The sequence below is a fragment of the Vidua chalybeata genome, assembly GCF_026979565.1.
Source record: "Vidua chalybeata isolate OUT-0048 chromosome W unlocalized genomic scaffold, bVidCha1 merged haplotype SUPER_W_unloc_5, whole genome shotgun sequence".
In the NCBI taxonomy this organism is placed as follows: Eukaryota; Metazoa; Chordata; class Aves; order Passeriformes; family Viduidae; genus Vidua; species Vidua chalybeata.
Genome location: NW_026530340.1, coordinates 562,107 through 584,967, shown reverse-complemented (window position 1 = coordinate 584,967; position 22,861 = coordinate 562,107). Strand labels below are relative to the sequence as shown.

Below are 22,861 nucleotides of genomic sequence, written 5' to 3'. Positions count from 1 at the left end.
GCTGATGGGAACAAACTTTCTGGCTGAGTGCAGAGGCCAGGAAAAAGCTGAGTGGTTTCCCTGGTGTCCCCCAGCCCTTCCTGGCCCCAGGGGCTGATGGCATTTGTGCTCCCTCAGGTTCATGTCCCCACAGCACCAGCACGGGGGTGCTCCCGCCTGCTGTGTGCAATGCAAACAGGGGCTCCTGAGCCAGCGCTGCCGTGTCTGTGCCTGCAAGGATGCGGCACCTGTGTGAGCTGGGGGAGAGGCCAGGGCTGCAGAGGGGGGATGTTGTTGGCAGCTCCGTGAGGACGCTCTGGGACGCTGCCCTGGGCTGTGCAGCGCACTGGGGATGGATCAGCCCCTGCTCTGCTGCTCCTTCCCGTCTCCCCCAGGGCCCTGGCAGAGCACCAGCCGTGCTGTTTGCCCCAGCCTGCCCACGGCCAGCCTGGGGCTGCTGACGGGGGTTTTCTGTGCTGAGCATTGGCCTGGCCGTGTTCTTGAGAGAGCCTGGGCAAGGAGCCTGGAGCCCCCAGGCCCTGGCCTGAGGCCTCAGCGCTGCCCCAGCAGTGCCCATGGCCTGTCCGTGCTGCAGCCCCGGCACTGCCACCCCCAGGACTGTGCCCGGCCCCGAGAGCACTCAGGCCCTGCAGCAACACCAGGGCCACCAGGGCAGCGGGGCAGGGCCACGGGAGCAGCACTGGCAACACCAAGTGCTGCTGCTGCTGCTGGGCACAGCTGCTGTGCCAGCACTGATCTGCCCCCAGCTCTGCACACAGACATTGCTGCTGCAGCTCCAGAGAAGGCAACAAAAGGGCAGCTCTGCAGAAAACTCTGCTGGGAGATCCTTGAGTTCCTTTAAAGCCACTGAGAGCACAGCCCCTCATTGACACAGTCTGTGGCCACAGGGAAGTTGGTGGGAAACAAAATGAAAAGTGGAACAAATGAAGACATTTCCTTGTGGACAATATTTAAAAGTAAAATAAAGAAAAAGAACCTGCAAAATGAAACCAACAAAAAGTATCAAAGATTACTTTTATTACAAGTGATTGGCAGAAACTGGCCAGCAGTTTAACATTCCCGAAAGCATCCAGTCATCAGTCTCCACACTGCAGTCTTGAGCTCCTGGTTCCTCAGGCTGTAGATGAGGGGGTTCAGGGCTGGAGTCACCACTGAGTACAGAACTGACAGGGCCAGATCCAGGGATGGGGAGGAGATGGAGGGGGGCTTCAGGTAGGCAAACACTGCAGTGCTGGCAAACAGAGAGACCACAACTAGGTGAGGGAGGCAGGTGGAAAAGACTTTGTGCCGTCCCTGCTCAGAGGGGATCCTCAGCACAGCCCTGAAGATCTGCACATAGGAGAAAACAATGAACACAAAACAACAAAATGCCAAACACACACTAAGAGCAAGAAGCCCAAGTTCCCTGAGGTAGGATTTGGAGCAGGAGAGCTTGAGGATCTGTGGGATTTCACAGAAGAACTGGCCCAGGGCATTGCCATGGCACAGGGGCAGGGAAAATGTATTGGCCATGAGCAGCAGGGCATTGAGAAAGGCACTGGCCCAGGCAGCTGCTGCCATGTGGGCACAAGCTCTGCTGCCCAGGAGGGTCCCGTAGTGCAGGGGTTTGCAGATGGACACGTAGCGGTCGTAGCACATGATGGTCAGGAGGGAAAGCTCTGCTGAGATGAAGAACAGAAAGAAAAAGAGCTGTGCAGCACATCCTGTGTAGGAGGTGGTGCTGGTGTCCCAGAGGGAATTGTGCATGGCTTTTGGGACAGTGGTGCAGATGGAGCCCAGGTCGCTGAGGGCCAGGTTGAGCAGGAAGAAGAACATGGGCGTGTGCAGGTGGTGGCCGCAGGCTACGGCGCTGATGATGAGGCCGTTGCCCAGGAGGGCAGCCAGGGAGATGCCCAGCAAGAGGCAGAAGTGCAGGAGCTGCAGCTGCCGCGTCTCTGCCAGTGCCAGCAGGAGGAAGTGGCTGATGGAGCTGGTGTTGGACATTTGCTGCCTCAGGAAATGGTTTTCTGCTGAGGAGAAAAATACAGGACTGGGTCAGGCCACACTTCTACAAGGAAAATATATTGCCTATATGACCTAACTTCCTGGAAAAAATTCACTTCCATGTCAAACCACGACACTATCTCATAGCAATTCAGCTTTCAGGGTTGCTCTTTTTAGGAGCACTGCTCTGCATTCCCCTCACCTGGGCTCTGGGTTTTGCAGGCACTGAGAGCAGGGACTCACAAATGGGCTCAGGAGGATTCTCTTGTGTAGTGAGAGGCAACTGAGAATGCTGGCTTATCTCCAATAAAATGGACTTGTGAAACACCAAAAAGCTTTTTAGCTCTGCTGTTTGCAATTTGCCCATCTGAAGAACTGAGCTGAGGGAGTTCCTTTTATTTGTTCATCCAGCTGTACCTGCCACAGTTAGGAGTGGCTGTGGGTGTTTGAAATCCCTGACATTTCTAATGCACTGCAGGTGAAATCGTGTGGGTGTGAGAGGCACAGGGATGGTCTCAGTGCAGGGACAAGAGAGCATCAGGGCTGGCCATCAGGGCTGTTCTCAGCTGCCCCTTGCTGGCAGCTTTGAGCTGAAGGAGAGGCAGCCAGAGGAGTTCCCCTAGAGAGAACCAGGGCAGTGCTGAGAGCAGAGGGCTCTGGGCTCAGAGAGCAGATGGACAGAGCCCTCGCCTTCTCTCAGGGTGCCTCACTGGGATCTCAGCTGTCTCCTGCCAGGCTGGTGCACAGAGGGATCATTGCAGCTGCCCAGGTGCAGCTGCCCAGCAGCATTTCCCAGGCCCTACCACTGAGCTGTCTGCTCCATGGGGATCCCAGGCAGCCCAGAGACAGCACGGGAGAGCTGTGCCCTTCTGGAGGGCACCTGCAGCCCTGCAGGACACCCAGGGAATCAGCTGAATGGCCCCTGAGGGCACCTGGGCACTCTGCTCACACAGACACATCTCCACAGCAGCATCCAAAGGGTCCCTGCCTGGACGGGCACCTGCCACCCCCAAACCCTGGCACTGGCTCAGAAAACCCAATGGTGGCAACAAGGACAGCACAGGCACCTGGGCATGGCACTGAAATGTCACACTGCTACTGCCAGGGGAGGAGGGACACAGAAACTGATGGAAATCAGGGGCTTGTCCTTCCTTGCCCGTGCTCTGGCTGCTGCAGGGGCAATGCACAGCCGAGCCCCCGTGGGATGAGGGCAGGGGCTCTGCTTAGGGTGGGAAAGGAGCCCGGGGAGGAGCTGCAGGGGGAAGGTGTCTGAGCCACAGGGACAGCAGGGAGGTGCCACATCCCCCTGCCCAGCATTTGTGGCAGCAGCTCCCTGTCCTCCCTCCCTGCCCATGTCCCTGCTGAGGGGAGCTGTTCCTGCCAGCAGCGTCTCCCTGTGTCCAGCTCTGCTCCCTGCCAGGGCTCACAGAGCCCATCCCCACTCCACGGCCCCGGGGCAGCTCTGCCTGGGCAGGGACCTGTCCTGTGCCTCTGAGGGGGCAGCAGGGAAGCCCCGCTCTGGAGCTTGTTCTGCTCCACAGCAGGACATCCAGGAGAGCCACCCTGACAGGTCCTGTCAGTGCTGGCATTGTCAGAGACACTTCCAGGAACTCACCTGCATTGCTCTGCAGCCAGAGACTCACCGTGTCCAGGGGCTGTGCAGATTTCTCCCCTGATGGGGACTCTCCTGTCCTCCCACCCCAGCCTACCTTTAACCTCGTTCTCACTGCTGCTGCCTGCCCTTGCTGCTTGCAGGTACTGCCCTGTCTGCCCTATGGCCACCTCCTCTGCACCAGAGGAACTGGGAGAGCCCTTGCAAAAGACCATGGAAACTGTGGGATGGGCCAGCCTTAGGAGATCCCTCCAGGAATGGAAGTTTAACTTCCCTAGAGGCAGAGAATTATTCATTCAAACCCTGTGAAGATTTCTCCCCTAGCAAGGGCTCAGTCACTCTCCCAGCCCAGGCTGCCTCTCCTCTCTCTGTGCCTCTGGGCTGTGCCCACGCTGGCTGCAGGCAGTGCCCCAGCCCTGCTGGGCTGGGAGAAGAGCTGCTCATCCAGAGAAATGTGCTTTTGAAGCTCTGCTTGCTTACCAGCATCACCCTCTGTGCCAGGAGCCCGGCCCAGCTCAGCAGCACAGACACAGCACAAGGACTTGAATGAGCCTCTGGGGCTTTGTGCTCAGGCCCTGAACATCAGGCCCTGAGAGGGAGCTGCAGAAACCTCTCCAGAACTCCAAGTCAGAATCCAACTCCAAAGTTTCTTTGACTTTTAATGGGTCCCACTGAGGGACACGACTGAGAAAGTGTCCCCAGGCTCCAGTTAGAGCGGAACACTGGAGGCACTGATGACAGCAAGGATGACTGTGGGGACAGCAAGGGAAAGGTGTCTCTGGTGCTGAGCAAACCTGGATGTGTTTCAGGAATACAAAGGGCCAAGGCCTGAGCCCCAGCCCCTGGCAAGGCAGATCCTGTCCCTCCCTCATTGCTCAGGGCTCTTCCCGGGATGGGCACTGGCATGTGGGGATGTGCAGTGCCAAGGGCAGGACCATGGGGCGGCCCCTGCCAGGCTGCTGAGCAGGGACAAGGAGGCAATGAGGCCCCAGGGCTGCAAGGGTCACTTGTCCCCTGGTGGCCTCAGGCCCAGGGCCAGCAGCCATGGCCAAAGTGCTGCACAGGTTGGCTCTGTCAGGGCCTTGCAGCTGCTGCACATGCCTGTGCCCTCTGCAGCCCAGGCTGTGCTACGGTGTCCCTGCCCTGTGCCTCTGTCCCTGCAGGCTGTCCTCATCCCCCTTTACATTAATCTTTTCTTCCTCTGGCTGTTCTCTACTATGTCAAAAGGATCCACAACCTCTGAAACCACCCTTCAATCCCTCCCAGGGCTCTCCTCTGCTGTCCTCACTCTCCACCCCACTGAGCACAGAGCTCCTGTGTCCCTGTACAGTGGTCCAGTGCCTGAGACCAAGAGCACCTGGACAAGAGGGACAGTTCTTTTCTACAGGAAGGAAACCACAGAACCTCAGGGTTTTGAAGGCACATGAGAAGCAGTCACCAGAGTCCAAGGCAAGCCTGACCTGTCTGTCCTTGCAGCTTTTGTCTGAAAGCAACCTTTGGATATATGGGGAATTTTGGGGGTGGAATTTCATTTCCGCCGTGGGTTCCTGGACTGGAATGACAGTTCTCCATAGGATGGAAAGAGTGGAGCCCCAGTGTTTCAAAGGCTGTTTAGCGGTGGCCTCAAGCTAGCCAAAGCAGCCAGACCTGTTGTCAGGGAAGAATCCCTGGACAGACAGAATTTCGGAGGCCAGACCCCACTTTTGTCTATGGGCATCTGGACGAGAAGGACAGTTCTTTTCAGTAGGAAGGAAAGTACAGAGCCCCAGGGTTTGAAAGGCAGATGAGACCTGGCCCTCAGGAAACCAAGGGAACCTGGACAGTCCTGGCAGGTTTTATCTGGGAGCTATCCATGGATATAAGGACTTTTGGAGGTGGATTCTCAATTTTGGCCATGGATGCCTGGATGTGAAAGATAGTTTCTTCCATGGGAAGAAAAGCCCAGGCCCCCAGTGCTTTGAAGGCAGGTGAGAGGTGACCCCCAAGAGGCCAAGACCAGCCAGAGCTGTCTGTCCTGGCAGGTTTCATATGGGAATAATCCTTACATATAATCAAATTTGGAGGAGGAGTCCCAATTTCAGCCATGAACCCCTGGAGGAGAAGGACAGTTCTTTCCCACAGGAAGGAAAGCATGGAACTCCAGAGTTTCAGGGGCTGATGAAAAGCGACCCTTAACATGCCAAGGTCAGCTGGACCAGTCAGGCGGCCTCCAGGAGGCCCAGCCAGCCAGACCTGTCCCATGTTCTTGGATCCTTGGGCCCCTGCAGCATCACAATGGCCCCTTGGTTCCATGAGGCCCTGTAGGATCACAGCAGATTTTTGTTTCCATGAGGCCCAGTGAAATCACAATGGTCTCCTTGGCCCCACAGTGGCACAACGGCCCCTTGCTTCCCTGAGGCCTTGCAGTGTCAAAATGAAATCCTTGTTTCCATGGGAATGAGCAATGCCACAATGCCCATTGGTTCCATGAGGTTGCAGAGTCTCAAAATGGCCCCTTGGTTCTATTGGGTTCCCCAGGATCACAATGGCCCCTTGGTTCCACCTGGCCTGGATGTGTTACACTGGCTCCTTGCTTCCATGGGGACCCGCAGTGTCACAATGGCCCCTTGCTCCCATGAGGCCTTGCAGTGTCACAGTGGTTGCCTTGGTTCTGTGAGGCCCTGTGGTGTCACAATGGCCCCTTGGTTCCAGTGGGTCCTGAAGTGTCATAATAGTCTCCATAGTTCCATGAGGCCCCACAGTGTCACAATGGACTTTTGGTTCCATAAGCTTTCGTACTGCCAACAGCAGTCTCCTTGGTTCCACAGTGTCACAAGGGACCCTTGGTTCCATGAGGTTCAGTAACATGGACGCCCTGATTCCATGAGGCTGTGTAGTGCCACAGTGATCTCCTTGGTTCTGCGGCCCTGTTGTGGCTGCTGTGTAACAATGAACCTGTGGTACCATGAGGTTCCACAGTGTCACCATGGTCCCTTTGGTTCCACAAGGCCTTGCTGTGCCACAATGGCCCCTTGGTTCCATGAAGTTCCATAAAGTCTACAATGATCTCCTTGGTTCTGCAACGTCGCAATGGACCCTTGGTTCCATGAGGTGCTTGGCCTCCCACAGCCCCTCACAGCTCCTCACGGCTCCTCAGAGCCCCTTACAGCCCCTCATGGCCCCTCACAGCCCCTCACAGCTCCTCATGGCCCCTCATGGCCCCTCACAGCCCCAGTCATGGGGCTCCTCCCAAAGGAGAAGGGGTCGGGCCCTGCCTGTTCTCCTTTAATTTCAGTCCCTTCACAACAACGAGTAAAGAAAGGCTGAAATGGAGCCTTTCCCCAGCCTTTCCCTCTGGGTTAACTGTGGGCTGAAGCTCTGTGCTGGCGCTGGCCCGAGCTCCAACATCCCTGCAGCCCCAGTTCCTTTGCTGTCCCCCCGTGTCCGTTCCCTGTCCCCGAGTCCCGCCCGGCTCTGGCAGCAGCAGCAGCCGCAGCGCAGTGGGCGCCGGCCCGGCCCAGCCGGGGCTCCCGGGCAGGAGCAGCAGCAGCGCCGGCCCCTTCCCACCTGCTCCTGCCTCGGCTTCCGAGGGCTTTTTCCAGCTGAATTCTGGAGAACAGCAACAAGCACCCACACACAGCCCTGACTCCTCAGGGCCCGCCTGTGCTGCCCTGAGCCAGCCCTCAGAGGAAGAAAGGATCGGGTTCCAGCGCTGTTCTCAGCGCTGTTTTACTCACCCTGAGGTGACAGCAGGAGGCTGCTGCTGCCTTTGCCTTGGCAATTGCAGATCACGGCTGCTCTTGGCCCTCTTCTGTTTGCCACTTGAATTTTATCCATTAAACTGCAAGTGCCTCTTTCAGCTGGTGCTACCCACGGTGCTTTCATAACAGTGAAGTCAGTATTTTTGTCGCAGGCATAAAGATCAGCAGATACTGGAATGCCCACCAGCCCCTGAGCACTAAGGCGAGGGGAATTAAAGCCACACAGGCCACATTTGCAGTGCTCAAACACAGCCTTGTTGCTGGTGCTGATGAAATAGAATCAACTGACAGAGGCCATCACAGAAATTGCCTCCGCAGTGTGGAATTAAATTAAAAAATCCACCACGACAAACAGAAACCAGAACTTCTTGACTCACTTCATTGCTTCTTCCCAGCAGCAGGAAATGGAGGTGCCCAGAGGTGTTTTCCCTGCTGGTGAGCACAGTGAGAGCCCAGCCTGTGCCCAGTCCCAGCAGAACCTGAGCCCAGCCCAGGGAGCTCAGCGCACGTGGGGCCAGGCCCAGAGCCCCGGGCACGGCCGCCCATTGCGGGGCAGCGGCGCAGACGGAATGTCCTGCGGCCCAAACCTCCTGCTCCTGCCACACAGCGCCCAGCGTTCTCCCCCTCCTCCTCCTCTCCCAGCACGGCACAAATTCCAGCTCGGAGGAGGCTTCCCCACAGAGGGCTCCGGCTCCTGCTCCAGCCTGAGTGTCCCTGCAGAGGAACAGGGCATTGCTCAGGCAATTCCACAAGCTCAGGCTTCTCACTTCATGGTGAATCTGGGATGGAAATGGCCTTGCTAAGAAAGCCAAAAGCCAAGGGAATGGATTAGGAATAATTAGAAAAAAATCACCCTTCTTCCAGGCAAGGTTCACCAAGTCATTCCCTGCATTTCTCCTTTTCAGATTCTTTCAGTCATCTCCTGAGAGGTCCAGCCTGTTCTGGTGCTTATCATGAATTGCAATCTTAATTTATGCACCAAGGCACCAGATGTGGAATCATCTACACTGAACTCAGAAACAAACTCCCTCTGTCAGACTATTTTCACATTCCAGATCATTTTCAAGATGTCCACTGACAAGTTGGAATGATTGTCACACAACTCTGCACTTCTGGCTGCAGGCTCTGGAGATTCTTTCTCTGAATTCAGCCAGGCTTGTATTCCCTAACAATTCCTGCTACTACCTCCTGTTTTCTTAGTGTAGAACTTAACAGTGAAAACCTCACCAATGGCACAACTCTCTAGTCCACCAGGAAAATAAAGGAGAAGTTGTCAAGTTCTCCAAACCTTTGTCCTGCTTTGCTCCAAGAGTCCTGCTGCACGCAGGGTGTGGAAAGCCAAGAGAAGCTGCAGGTGGTGGCACATCTTGTGACAGGAGCTCGATCTGGTTCTCCAGGAAAGGTTCTTGAAAAGAGCAGACAGGACTGTGGAGAAGATTCCTGGAAAACTGAAACAGCTTTCCAGAAGTGAAATGGAAATTGAAAGAAGCAGTCGAGATGTTTTCCTCCATTTATTTCTATGTTCCCCTTTTCCATGTTGCACTACTTCTCCATGCCATTAATTCCAAATGGATCTCACTCTCTCAAATCAGTGACTTAGCAAGTTTAAGACACTCTAACATACCATGAGCTGCACACAGTTTGTGTTCCCCTGTGTTTGTTGGAAAGCAGTGCTGGAGCCAAAAGTGCAGTGCTTGGATTGGGCACGAATCCTGCAGCCAGGGAATGAGTCCTGCCAGTGTGTGACCCTCAGCAGGGACAATGCACAGCAGCGTTGCTGTGCTGGCTCTCCATGGAAACATCCCAGGAGCAGCTGCTGAGCTCAGAAGCCATCGCAGCCACCACCCTGCTCCAAAGGCCCTTGGCAGGGTGTGCTGATAGAAGCATTCCCCAGGTGATCTTGATGCTGAAGGTCTCCTTAGGAGGTCTGGGCATGTAGAAGAATGAGCCCCTTGAGGGCTGACCCTGTTTGGACAAGCTGCTCCTCAGCCCCAGCCTCACCACGTCTGACATGGCCCACCTGGCACTGACATCCCTGTGCCCTGCAGCAGAACCTTGTCCCTGAGCTCTGCAGCTCCATGTCCCAGCCCACTGCACCGTGTCCCACCTGCTCTCCTCAGGGCTCTGCCTGCACACAGGCCCAGGAGAAGTTTTCCTCTTGGGAAGGAAAGAATGGAAAAGCCTGAGCAGGTTTCCTGAACAACAAACCCCACTCAGGAAGCACCTGCTCAGTACAGGCTGCCTGGAATGGTGTCACCTTTCTACAAGGGACAGTGTGACCAGAAATGATCTCTGGAAGCAGAATTCTCTGAGTCCCCCAGCTGTCCCTGTCCTTTCCCTGGATCTCTGTGGCAGATGGAAGCTGCTGCTGCCATTCTCACCTTTAAGCTCTCTTTTGAATGCAAACAGATATTCCCAGCTGTGTTAAGCAGGATTTGCTCCATGTTTTTATAAATCTTTTGTGTTCCCCGTGCAACGAAGGGGCCACTTTGGTGCTGAGGGGGTGACGTGGAAGCAAAGAGTCACTTGTGACCCTGGGGTCCCATGGAAGCAAGAGGCCATGGTGACACAGCAGGGCCACGTGGATCCAGTGGTCCATTGTGACACTGTGGATCCAAGGAGACCATGGAGACACCCCCAGAACCTCATGGAACCAAGGTGAGAGGGTGACCTCTGTCAGTGGGACCCCTCTGTGCACAGGTACCCCCACTCCTGGGGTGGCTGTGCCAGCTCCCCCACCAACCTCCAGCCCTGGGAACCTGGAGCAAGCGGAAACCACAACTTTGCAAATGCTGCCTGTGCCTGAAGCAAATGGAATGAGAACTGGGGTGTGGAAAATAAAGATTGTTTATTTTCAGAAGAACAGCAATGAGAACACAGAACACATTTACATTGTCAGAATATTTGTAACAATGACTGTCTATAGAACGTATATACCTAAGAACATATCTAACAAAAGTCTATGAAACGTATTTACAGAAGACAAAAAGAAGCCCTAAAATCTATATCCTAAAGACAAAAACAAACTCTAAAACGTATGTACAAAAGGGTGGCATCTCTGTCTGGGATCTCCATCAGTCCTTGAGGAAAAGCAAGTGCCACAGTCACTCCAATCAGGCAGAGAAGGCTCTTCCATGTGCCCCCAGGCTGGCACAGCAAGCACAGGACAGGCTGGGGATGGCCACCAGAATCCAGTGCACAGGTACCACATCCCTGAGCAGGGACCACCCAGCCCAGTCCCAGCCTGGCAGCAGGGGACCCACTCTGCCTGTGGGGACCACATGCCTGTCCTGCTGCTGGTATTGGTCTTCATCCCAAGATCATGGCCTCTTCCTCATCTTTTTCATCAATGTCCATGTCCTCAATGTACTCTTCTATTTCCAGGTCCATCTCCTCTTCCACATCCACCTCCATCTCTTCCTCTGCAGTCTCTTCTCCATCCACTTCCATGTCCTCCTCTGTATCAGTCTGCATGTCCACCTCCATCTCGTCCTCTCTGTCTGTGACAGCCTGCAGAGGTAGCAACACCTCAGAGTGGGGTCCCTGTCCCACACCATCCCCACAGAACTCCAGCCCAGCCGGGCAGCTGGGGGGTGTCCACCTCCATGGAATGGCACCGTACCTTCCTCAGGACCAATGTCAGCATCCTGCAGGGATGGATGACAAAATCCAGGCAATCGAGAGCTTTCAGGACTGATGGGAGTATCAGGGCGCAGGTGACAAGAAGGGTGACAGGGAGCATGGTGAAGGCTGAGCTGGCACAAGGGCTGACACAAGGTGGGCTGACACAAGGGCCAGTGGTTGTGTTGTGCTCTTTGCTGGACGCTGGAAGTTCCAGCTGGAACGTGGAACATGACATCACAGTTGATCTAAAGAGCATCTTTTGCTTACTACCGCTTGCTTAATAAATTCTTGTTAATTGATTTATCTATAATTGGCCTCCCCAGTTGAATTTGTCCATAACAGAACCCATGGAAGCAAGGCTCAGATGTGAAAAAGGCGTGCACCGTGGAACCCAAGAGACCCTCATGGAACCAGGGCTGCAGTGTGTCACAGAGGGAGGGACCTCATGGCAGCCAGGAGAGCATTGTGACGCCGTGGAACAATGTGGCACCAAGGTTCCACTGTGACTTGACAGAACCCTGTGGTCAGGAATGGCCCCAAACCAGGCCAAGAGACACTTCTGAGACCAAGTCCAAGGAGCGGGGATTTGCTTTATTCAGCGTGCCGGGTGCACGGGGATATCTCCTCCTAACACACGCTCAGGCACACAGCAGATTACAATATAGGCTTATACTTTATGCATATTCACAGTTTTCCCTAGAAAAGGTGTGGTTATGAAAGTATTTCTCAGTACTCATTACAATCATCAGCACACGCCAGGCGCAGGCACAGCGCACGCTGGATTTGGCACTGAGGAAGGCTCTGCGTCTTCCTCCGTGGTCCCCTGGTGAAGGCTGGACGTCTTCATTGCCGTGCCCTTTTCACCTTTTCCCTCTAGGCATGTGCAGTCTCTTGTTGGCAGTTTCAGCAATTTCCTCACTGGTTTTAGCATGCTCTGCCCTTCATTTCTGCAAGTTTTGTTCCCTGTTTCTTGCCAAGTTTCATCCTGTGTCTTCAGCTTGTGGTTAATTTTTGCTAGCTTCCATATTGGGCACAATTTATCTTCTTCTTGCCCAAGTATGCCTAGGCACAGTGCTCTTAACCCTTTCACAGCCAAGGGCTGCAGAGCCACTTCTGGACACTGGGAATTCCTGCAGGTGCAGTCAGCTTTGCAGACAATGAGGCTCCAACCTCACTGTGAGAGGGCCCAGCTTTTACACAACTATTGTTATTAATAATAACAACATTGTAGTTCACTTGCACAAATGAATGTGAGCTCAAGATTTAAACCTTCCTCTGTCCCTCCATGTGGGAGCATTCCAAAACAAATTCTTTCTTCTGTTGGTGCTGTTTCCAATGTGTAATTAACAAAATCCATCCCCATCTTCCCAAACCCACAATTCTTTTCCTTTTCCCATATGCCATTTTTGGATGCATTTTAAGACATCCAGGGGTTCAGCCTCTTTTAACCGACTGCTCACTGCTCACACGGTGCTCCTACCTCAGCCCACTCCAGAGCCAGGGAACTCCAGGGAAGGGCTTCCCATCTGGGAATTTCTGATGGGACTGATTCCTCACATTTACATTTAAAAAGTGACATTTTGTGGTGATCTGGCCAGACTGTGCCAGTTTTGTTTCACCAGTGGGCAGGGTCAGCACCAAAGACACAGACACCAACTGAAGGAATCAGTGTCATTGACTGTAGCTCAAAGCAGCAAAGAATCACAAAAGGAGCAGCTCAGCAATGCACCCAACCATCACCACCAAAGATTGCAGCAGTGATTAAGAAAGATCCAGCCCCAGTTACCCTCAGGCTTTACCATCCCCCAGATCCACACAGCAGCTGGGGAAGCTGTCACAGCCAAGGGCTGCAGAGCCACTCCTGGACACTGGCAATTCCTGCAGGTGCCTCCAGCCACAGGTGAGGCTCCAGCCCCGCTGTGAGAGGGCCCAGCTCTGACAGTGCTGAATGAACAAACTGACAGCACTTCTGGTGCGGGAACATCTGCTTTCATCCTCCTCTTGGCTTCCTCCCAAAGCCTGGCCAGGGCCCCAGGAGGAACCAAGGGAGGTGACTTTGACCATTCAGCCCCAAACAAGGCCAGATGTCAGATTTCATGGCCTTGTCTGGCTTCTAAATACAGAAAGGTCAATACATGTTTCACTAATGAGTGGATACATCTATCACAGTGCTAATGACCATGCATATTTCATTAGTGAGCAGAACCAAAGATAACCTTTGGCTGGAAGGTTCATCCAGAGGCCACCTTTGGCTCAGGGCCTGTTGTTCAGGCCTCACTCAGGGCTGTTGTCCAGGCCTTGGCACTTCAGGGACGTGGTTTAGTGCTGGGCTCGACACTGCTGGGTGACCAGCTGGACTGGATGAGCTCAGAGGTCTTTCCCAACAGAAAGGATTCTGTGATTCCATGATTCCATCTGCTGCATTCAGCCAGGTCCATGTTAGCAGCATTCATTTGCTCAGAAAGTCTCCTCTGGCCCAGCTCTTGTGGCCTGAGGCTTCAGCTCCTTCAGCTCCTGGTGCTCAGCTGCTCGTGCTGAAGGAGACGACTCGGAGAGAAGAACACAGTCCATCCAATTCCTTCTGGGACACGGAGAGGGGAGGCTGTGGAAACAGGAGCATTGTTTGCTGTGGCCTCCTCTCTGCCCTTCACGCCTTTCAGCGCTTTGAACCAGCCAAGAGCTTTCTCCAAGAGTGCAATGGAGCAGCTGTTCCTGCTCCCGGGTCTGGCTCTCTCCAGTCTCTGACCTTGCCTGCTTTTGTCCCTCTTGCTGTGCCCTCTGCTCCCCCAGGGCTCGGTGGCTGCTGCCCAGGACTGTGGGACTGGCACAGATCCAGTGGGCGAGACCCTCCTTTCTCTGCCCTTGGAGCTGCCTGGGCACAGCAGCCTTTTCCATCTGGAAGCTGCCCATGGACAGGGAGTCCCCAGCTGCGTTCCTTGCACAACCTCCAGGAGCCCAGGGCTGCCATCTCAATCCCTGCTGGCACTGGGGGCTCCCAGGTGGGCACAAGTGGGGCAGCAGAGCCAGCAGGGAGCCTGCGAGTCTCTTCCAGCCCTGTCTGCTCCGAGTTTGGGCCTTGGAGCCTCAGGTGGCCAAAGGCAGCTGCTGCTGGTCCCTCTGTGTGCCCGTGTTCAGCAGTGCTGCTCCATCAGTCTGTGCCCAGCAACGGGGAAAAGCCTCAGCCCTGCAGGGCCAGGAGCTGCCGGGCTCTGCCTGAGCAGCTCAGCCAGAGGGAAGGGAGCTGCTCCCCACGGGAACCAGGAGCAAAGGGCTGGAGCACCTCGTTCTGGGGCACAGCCCAAATTCTGTGAGGGGGTAACAGAGTTATTCACGTGCACTGGTGTGTCAGCACTGCAGGTGCTGTGCCTGCAAACACATGGCTCCAGATGTGCAAAAGAATTCTGCAACTCTTGACTGGATCAGGATGTCAGCAGTGCTGAACTCCAGCTTAGTGCAAAGCAAACACTTTACACCCCTGCTCATATCTGCTAGATTTTTTATATCAGGGTATCCAGAGAAAAGTAAACAGAGGAGTAAATATTTTCATTGTTTATCAGAAATGTATCTCATTTTGCTGTATATTTCCTTTTCAGCATGTGTTAGCTGCTTAAAAAGAAAAAAAAAAAAAGAAAAGAAAAAACGAGAAAAATATGAAAGAGAAAAAAAAAGAAACAAAGGTGTAGTGAAAATCTTCTGTAATTTTGGATTAAGAGGTAACTGATCTTTTTAAAAGGAGAACTCCTTTACGTGGTGCATGTTCTGATGGCCTGGATCCATCTTACAGACTGACCTCAGCATCCTTTTTTTAAAGATTTTGGGTTTTGTTTCCAGTATTTGGATTTTTTTTTAATTGGAGTTGAAGCAATAGGAGGATGAGAGATGGATTGTGCACGACTGTGTCTTGAGAGCAAAAATACTGCAGTTTGAAAAATGGACCTAAAGTACTGAAAATGAAACTTACAAATCGCAGTGCATTGTGTGACAGCAGCTTTTCCTATAGGATGTGCAGCATCACAAAGACTTCATCAGTGGGGTTGGGGGTGCTTGGAGCTTTGTCCTGTGCCACTCTGGGATGTCATGAACCAGGACTTCACCTGCCACCAGCCCAGGTCACCCTCTGCCACCACAGCTCCTTGGACCTTGTGTCCCCAGAGCAGACACAAAGTGTTTCTGCTGCTCCCCCTTTGCACAAATCCACAGAGAGCTGGGATTTTTCCAAGTCTCGTGTCTCCGTTGGGCCATATTCCCAAAGAACCAGCAGCACATCCTGATGAACACAGTGAGTTATGTGGATGGTTGTCAGCTCCACTGCCTGCCTAGAAATCCTGAAACTGCTTCTAAATGCTTCTCCTTCAGCTCCTGGACACCTTCTCACACAGAGCTGGGAAAAAAATCCCCTGGCCACTGGCTAAAAAGGGAGTTATGCCAAAGTTGGAGCTCTGTGGGAAATCTCTCTCCCTCCCTGTCCTTTTAATGTATCTGTGCATGGGGGTGTGCATGGATGTGTCTTGTATGCAAAGGAAGGAGCGTGCAAGCAACGTGACTGACACTGTCACTGTCCATGCTATTCCATACCCATGGGTACAGAGACATTATGGAAACCCTGGCACTGACAGGGCCTTCTGTCCATGGGTACAGAGACATCCAAGAGCCCCTGGCACACACAGAGCCTTCTGTCCATGGGTACAGAGACATCCAAGAGGCCCTGGCACACACAGAGCCTTCTGTCCATGGGTACAGAGACATCCAAGAGCCCCTGGCACACACAGAGCCTTCTGTCCATGGGTACAGAGACATCCAAGAGCCCCTGGCACACACAGGCCTGGCACACACAGGCCTGGCAGCACAGGTTGCTTTCCCCACAGGCTGCAGGAGATGAGAACACAACATTTGCCAACACTGACTGCAAGCCACAGCTGCGGGTGCTCCCCGTGAACCTCAGCTCTGGCACCACTGTCTGCCCCAAGCTTCAGGGGCTGCAGTGGGAGCCCGGCTGGGCTCTGCCCTGGGGCCATCCTGCAGGGACAGCTGCAAACAGGGAGCATTCCCTTGCCACCAAGAGCCAAGCCAGGGCTGCAGGGCAGCTGCTCCAGCCCGGACTGCACTGCTGAGTGCTGTGCTCTGGGGCTGGGGCTCCCCGCACAGGGGACTGGACTGGTGTGCCAGAGGAGACAGAGAAGCTGCAGCTTCAGCCTAACTGAGATGGGTGCATGGGCTGGGAAGAGTGGGGAGGCCCAAGGGGATTCACAGAGCTCATCCTGCTGTAAGGATTTGGAAAAGAGAGTGGGAGCTCAGCAGCGAGGAGAGCTGAGGGCTGGAGAGCAGCTCTGAAGGACACTATAATCCCACTGGACCTCTGAGACATTGCTGCTCCTCAGCCAGTGACAGGATGAGTTCCTAAGTCTGGGGATCAGCCTTCCTCGTGATGAGGGGCACCAAGGAAGGCAACAGTGTGATGGAGACTGCCATGGGCTGGGAACTCACTGGGGGAAAAGAGGGAGCAGTTGGGAAGTAAAAGGCAGGTGGGAGAGAGAACTGTTCAGAGAAGGGCTGAGCTGCTGCTTGAGCAAGGTGCAAAATGTCATTTGGGGTCATCCCAGATTGATTTCATTTCAGAAGCTATTGAACAAGTTTATTTTTTGGGTGGTGACATGTTTTCCCTTGGAGGTGTACACTCTGCAAACTTGAGCTGTGTTGCTGAAATGCTCAAGCAAGTCTGTGCTGCAGGGCACACCATTTCTTCTTTGGCTGATTCTGGCCCGGTGCTGAGCTCCAGCAGAGCCCTGGCAGAGCCCAGAGCAGCCTCAGCACCCGCAGAGCCCGGCTGCAAGGAGAGAAAGCAGAAAGCGCCCGTCAGCTGAAGGCTCCTGTCCCCTTGTCCCAGCCGCCCGCGGTGCCCAGGCCATGCTGGCCGTGCCCAGAGCGGTGCCCAGAGCTGCCCATCACTGCTGCCTTTGGCAGCAGAGCAGGAGGGCAGGACATGTGCCCAGCCTGCAGCCAGCCACGGCACATCCAGCCCTCAGCAGCTGCCCGCAGCAGGATGCTCCTGTGCTCGCTGCCATCTCCCCAAAGCTCTGATCCCACCATGCCAGGCAGACGGGACCCACCTGACGCCATCCACCGCTGGAAGAAAAGCTGGTCCCAAACGATGTCCTCAGCCTTCTCCAAGGGCACGGCCCATCCACGCCACAGCTGCTCCCAAGCACTTCCCCATCCAGCCTGGACCCCACCTGGAACGCTTCCTCTAGAAAAACACACAGCAAATGTTTGAAAATAGATTTCAGACAAAAAGTGGAAACAAGAAAACAAGAAAAATCTTATCTCTGTCAGGGGCTTGAGGAAGGCCCAACCCCTGCATGCCAGGGAAAATCCCATCCACAGGTGAGGGAAGCCCAGGCTTTCTCCCTTCCCCCTGCACTGCCCACCAAAATAACGCTGATCCCAAAGCAAACAAGGGCAGTGGAGCAGCCCAAGCCCTTCCTTGCCTGCAAAGCAAAGCAGCCCCTGCACAGGTTCTGGAGTCCCACCTCTGCTCCCACCATGGGAGTTTGTTTGTGTCGGGCTGGCTGCCCCAGCCCCAGCCCCAGCCCGGGGCACGGTGGGTGCTGGGGGCTGTTGGCAGGGCCAGGAGCCCACTCCCATTTCGTACCCACCCCAGCCCAAGCCCCCAGCCCTGCCAAAAGCAGCTGGGCAGCCGACTGAAGGATCAGCTGCATCCGCCCCAGCAAAGGGGGAACCTTTGGCTCCCAGCCAGGCTGAGCAATGTCCAAATCTGGGAGCATCCCCTGCGTGTGGACTCATCTGCAGATTCCCTGTGGAGCCTGGCTTTGAAGAAGGTGTCAGAACCAAAGTCCATCATCTTCAGCTGCCGGTGGCCAGGTGGAGCAAGAGCTTGTCATCCATGATGTTGTCCTCGCTGTCTCCAGCAGCAGCAGCCCCACCTGGTACAGCTGCTCCAGGGGCTCCTTCTCCTTCCCTGGGGCTGAGACCAGGCTGTCAGGGTTCTGCCCAGGGCCCCAGCTGTCAGGGAACCAGGACAAGCAAAACCAGCTCGGATAGCGGCCACCAGTGCTGGGCAGAGCAGCTCAGCTCCAGCACAAGGGCTGCGTGTTCCCATCTGATGACTCCTGGGCAGTGACACAGGCAGTGACAAAATGTCTGGGTTCCTTTGCTTCTCATTGCCAAGGTGTGTGTGGAGCTGTAACTTACCAGGGCCCTGCATCAAAGTGTGCCTGTGGCTCTCTCCCTTCTTCTAGGGCAGGTGAATATCCTGCATCCAGGGATCACAGAACAGATCTTCTAATGAGGGCCTGTCCAAGTGCAGCATGGATAAACACCTCCTGATCACATCTTGGCACTCTGGGCAGAGAAACCAGAACCCACCGGTCAGTTGGAGAAGGCTCCTGTTGGCTTTGCCCCACTATTCCTGTGCCCAGGCCATGCTGGATGTGCTCAGAGCTGGGCCTAAACTTTCCCATCAATTCCCTGTTTTGGAGGAGAGCAGGAGAGCAGGACATGTGCCCCCTCCTCAGCAGCTGCCAGAGCGGGATGCTCACGAGCTGCTGCTGTCTCCCAGCACTGGTATTGCCCCCGTGGCCAGAGATGAGGATCCACCTGGAGAGAGCCGTTGTGGCAGCGTGAGCTGATGGTCCCAGCTGATGTTCCGGCCCCTCCTGAAAGGGTGCTCCCCGCAGACCATCTGGTGCAGCAGGATGCCCAGGGACCAGACGGTAGCTGGCTTGCCATAGTACCAGCCAGCGTGGGTCCATTCCGGGGGGCTGTATGACCGTGTTCCTATGGAATACAAATGGGGTTCAGCAGGGGGATGCTGCAGCTCCCAGAGCCTGGCCCCAGCATCCCTGGGCATGCGGGGGCTGCCCCAGTGGCACACGGGGTGACCGCTGCCCTCTCGCCAGCACCTGGGACTTGTGTACAGACTTGGGGTTGGAAAAGAAGCCACTGGTGCCGGAAGAGAGTGGCAGAAGCCCTGGCAAGGCCCCACCATGACCAGGAAAAACCCACCCAGTGTGGGGGAAAAACAATGCCTTCATCCTCCCTGCCTGCATTGCCCCAAAAACCATTATGAATCATAGTAAACTAGGTGAGCGAAGCAGTACAGGCCCTTTCTCACCTGCACACAAACTGGCTGACCCACAGGTTCTGGCCACTCCTCTCTGCTACCCCCACCCACGGGTGTTTTTGTCGGGCTGGCAGCCCCAGCCCCAGCCCCAGTCCTGGGCAGAGTGGTGGGCAAAGGCTGCCAGCAGGGCTGGAAGCTGGCTCCCCACCCAGCCCTGCTCAAACGCAACTCGGCTGAAGACTCAGTGCCATGAAGGGCAGCAAAAGGGAGAATCCCTGCTGGCACACCCAGCTTGGGCTGTGAGATGTTGGGCCATAACATACCAGTTCCAGGAGCACACCCCTGCCTGGGCTCACCTGCAAAGTGAGTGTAGGCTGTGTCCTGCAGGTAGGTGCCACAGCCGAAGTCGATCAGTTTCACCCGCCCGGTGGCCAGGTCGACCAGGATGTTCTCTGGTTTGATGTCCCTGTGCAGGACCCCGCAGCTGGTGCAGTGCTGCACGGCCTCCAGCACCTGGCGGAACAGCTCCCGCGCCACCTCCTCGGACAGGAACCCCCGTGCCCGAATGAAATGGTGCAGGTCCTGAGACCGCTTTGGGCGCTCCAGCACCATCACGATGTCGTTGGGGAGTTCAAGCCACTCCAGCAGCTGGACGACACCAGGAAAGCCAGTGGACACCTTGTCCAGCAGCACGATCTCCAGGGGTGCGCTGGTGCCGTCGGGCTGCGGGAGGAGCGCGATGCCGTCAGTGGGGCTGAGGCCGTGCCGGGGCTGGGGAAGCCCTCAGCCAGCCCGGGATGCTCTGCATGCCCCGCTCAGCCCACGCCCGCTCTCCCTGCAGGGCTCCCGGCAGCTCCCACCCTGCCGGGCCCCGGCTCATCCCCGCCCGGCACTCACCAGCTCGCCCCAGTGCCGGATGCCATCCCGCGGCACCCTTTTGATGGCCACCTGCGAGCAAGGGACAGCAGCGGGTTCAGCTCACCCCCCGCCTAGCCCAACCCCATCCTCCTCCTCCTCCTCCTCCTCCTGCGCCCGCCGCCGGCCCCGCCGCTCACCGGGGCGCCGTCCGAGAGCCGCGTGGCCGCGAAGACGCTGCCGAAGCCGCCGCTGCCCAGCAGCGAACCCAGCCGGTACCGCTCCTGCAGGGCCTCCTGCGCCTTCCCTGCGGGCGGGACGCGGCTGTCAGCGCTCGGCCCGGGGCCAGGAGCGGCCCCCGAGCGCCCCCCGAGCGCCCCGGGCCGGCCATCCCCAGGCGTTCTCTGCTGGCAACGGGACAGCGGCGGCTCGGGGCCGGCGGCCGCGCTGCCGAGCGGCGGAGCTCGGGCCGGGGAAGCCGCAGCGGAGGCGGCGGCAGCGGCCGCGCCGCCTGTGTCCTCCGCGGGGCCCGGGAGGAGCCGGGGCCGGGGCCGGGACTGGAGCCCACGTCGGGGCCGGGGCCGGGCTCGGGCCAGGCGGAGCCAAAGGGCGGCGATGCCGCCCCAGCCCCAGGCACTGATGCCCGCCCAGCAGCGCCAGCGCCAGCACGGCCAGAGCCGGGCGGGGGCGAGACCGCGGCGGGACGGCCGGGGACGGGGACGGGGACGGGGACGGGGCAGCCCCGCCTGGGGCCGGGGGCGGGTCGGGGGCATGGCTCGGCCCGGCAGGGGGAGAGGGAGACTGGGAGCGGAGGGGACAGCGGGAAAGGGAGAGCGGGAGAAGGTGCGAGACAGCGGGAGAGGGAGAGGAGGAGCAAGAGGGACTCGACAAAGTCGCTTCTTTTTCTGCTGCAGCCGCTGCTGCCGCTGCTGCTGCTGCAACTGTGGCTCTGCTGTGTCACCATGGATCCTCTGTTCCATGAGGTTCCATGGTGTCGCCATGGTTTTCTTGAATTGGCAGTGTCACAATGGACCACTGGTTCCATGAGCCCCCGCTGTGTCACAAGGGTGTGCTTGGTTCCATGAGGAACCAAATAGCTCTGCATAAACATTGAGCAACACTTGTTTAATACACTTGGGAACATCTGTTTGCATTCAAAAGGGAGGTTAAAGGTGAGAATGGCAGCAGCAGCTTCCATCTGCCACAGAGATCCAGGGAAAGGACAGGGACAGAGAATTCAGCTGAAGGACCAGAGATCATTTCTGGTCACACTGTCCCTTGTAGAAAGGTGACAGGATTCCAGGCAGCCTGTACTGAGCAGGTGCTTCCTGAGTGGGGTTTGTTGTTCAGGAAACCTGCTCAGGCTTTTCCATTCCTTCCTTACAAACAGGAAAACTTCTCCTGGGCCTGTGTGCAGGCAGAGCCCTGAGGAGAGCAGGTGGGACACGGTGCAGTGGGCTGGGACATGGAGCTGCAGAGCTCAGGGACAAGGTTCTGCTGCAGGGCACAGGGATGTCAGTGCCAGGTGGGCCATGTCAGACGTGGTGAGGCTGGGGCTGAGGAGCAGCTTGTCCAAACAGGGTCAGCCTGCACGGGGCTCATTCTTCCCCGTGCCCAGAACTCCCAAGGAGACATTCAGCATCAAGATCACTTGGGGAATGCTTCTGTCACCTCTTCTCTGAATTGAAAAGTTCAGAGTTTGTTTGAAGACCACCAGACCTTGTGCTTGTAGGTGACTTTAACCTGCCAGCTATCTACTGCGATCTCAACACAGCAGAGAAGAGGCAGTCCAGGAGGTTCCTAGAGTGTATGAGGACAAGTTCTTGTCACAGCTGGGGAGTGAGCCCACCACGGGAGGGACTACCCAGACCTGCTGTTCACAAACGGGTGAACTGGAGAAGGGCTGGTGGGACATGTGGGGGTTGGAGGCCATCTGGGGTACAGTGACCATGATATTACAGAGTTTTCAGTATTTAGTGATAAAAGGAGGGGCATCAATACAACTTCCACACTGGATCTCCAGAGGGCAGACTTTGGCCTATTAAAGAGACTTATTTGAGAGTACCTTGGGAAGCAGCCATTAAAAACAAAGGGGTCCAGGAAGGGTGGGTGTGCTTCAAAACAGAAATCTTGAAGGCACAGGAACCGATTATGCCAGTGTCCTGAAAGATGAGCCGAGGAGGGAAACAGCCGGCCTGGATGGGCAAGGAGTGTTGCAAGGACTAAGGAGCAAAAAAAATGGTGTATCATCTTTGGAAGGAGGGTCAGGTTTTGCAGGAAACCCTTCAAAGGGTTGCTAGGCCAGATAGGAAAAAAATTAGAGAGGCAAAAGCCAACTTAAAACTCAATCTGGCCACTTCTGTAGAGGTCTATAAAAATATATCTTTATTAATACATCAGTGGTAAAAAGAAGGGCAAGGACAACATCTATTCACTATTGGATGTGGTGGCAAATGCAGTCACTAAAGATGAGGAAAAGGCTGAGGTAGTTAAACCCTTCTTTGCCTCAGTTTTTCAATGAAAAGAAAGGTTGTCCTCAGGACAAGTGTCCTCCTGAGCTGGTGGATGGGGACAGGGAGCAGAACAGCCCCTGTAATCCAGGAGGAAGCAGCTGGGGACCTGCTGAGCCACTCAGATGCTCACAGGTGGATGGGATGGGATGGGATGGGATGGGATCCATGCTAGGGGGATGAGGGAGCTGGTGGATGAGCTCCCCAAGCTGCTCTCCATCATTTCCCATCAGTCCTGGCTCAGCAGGGAGGTGCCAGAGCACTGGAGGTGCCAGTGTGAGCCCATCCCCAAGAAGGGCTGGAAGGAGGATCTGGGGAACTCCAGGCCTGTCAGCCTGACCTCGGTGCCCGGCAAGGTTCTGGAACAGATCACCTTGAGAGCCACCACAGGGCACCCACAGGATGGCCAAGGGGTCAGAGCCAGCCAGCGTGGATTTCAATATTTGCATTGATGGTC

The 22,861-nt window shown here is 55.8% G+C and overlaps 2 protein-coding genes and 1 pseudogene across 8 annotated transcripts in view; 1 reads left to right on the top strand and 2 right to left on the bottom strand.

The window, feature by feature from the left end:
• Positions 1 to 22,861, top strand: part of LOC128782905 (zinc finger protein 850-like) — a 211,394-nt pseudogene that overhangs the window by 153,989 nt on the left and 34,544 nt on the right.
• Positions 1,039 to 13,495, bottom strand: LOC128782942 (olfactory receptor 14J1-like). Of its 2 annotated transcripts, none has more exons than XM_053933510.1 (2): positions 13,176 to 13,495; positions 1,039 to 2,009 (listed from the first exon to the last, which is right to left on the bottom strand). In XM_053933510.1, the coding sequence occupies exons 1-2, from the start codon at positions 13,192 to 13,194 to the stop codon at positions 1,051 to 1,053; spliced, it is 978 nt and encodes a 325-aa protein (XP_053789485.1). In that variant the 5' UTR covers positions 13,195 to 13,495; the 3' UTR covers positions 1,039 to 1,050. The 2 variants fall into 2 exon arrangements, with proteins under 2 accessions (XP_053789485.1, XP_053789486.1); XM_053933511.1 differs by lacking the exon at positions 13,176 to 13,495 and adding an exon at positions 2,186 to 2,476.
• Positions 16,565 to 22,861, bottom strand: part of LOC128782916 (serine/threonine-protein kinase pim-1-like) — a 43,748-nt gene continuing 37,451 nt past the window's right edge. The window contains exons 3-9 of one of the 6 annotated variants that reach the window (XR_008428920.1): positions 20,095 to 21,135; positions 19,937 to 19,987; positions 19,396 to 19,762; positions 18,574 to 18,753; positions 18,169 to 18,318; positions 17,067 to 17,979; positions 16,565 to 16,783 (exon numbers count right to left, since the gene is read on the bottom strand). Coding sequence is in view for 1 of the 6 variants with exons in the window: in XM_053933440.1 (XP_053789415.1) it covers positions 18,212 to 18,318; positions 18,574 to 18,753; positions 19,396 to 19,762; positions 19,937 to 19,987; positions 20,095 to 20,895 (1,506 nt within the window). In the remaining 5 variants the exon portion in view is untranslated. The other 5 variants (XR_008428919.1, XR_008428921.1, XR_008428922.1 and 2 more) reach the window with 5 other exon arrangements.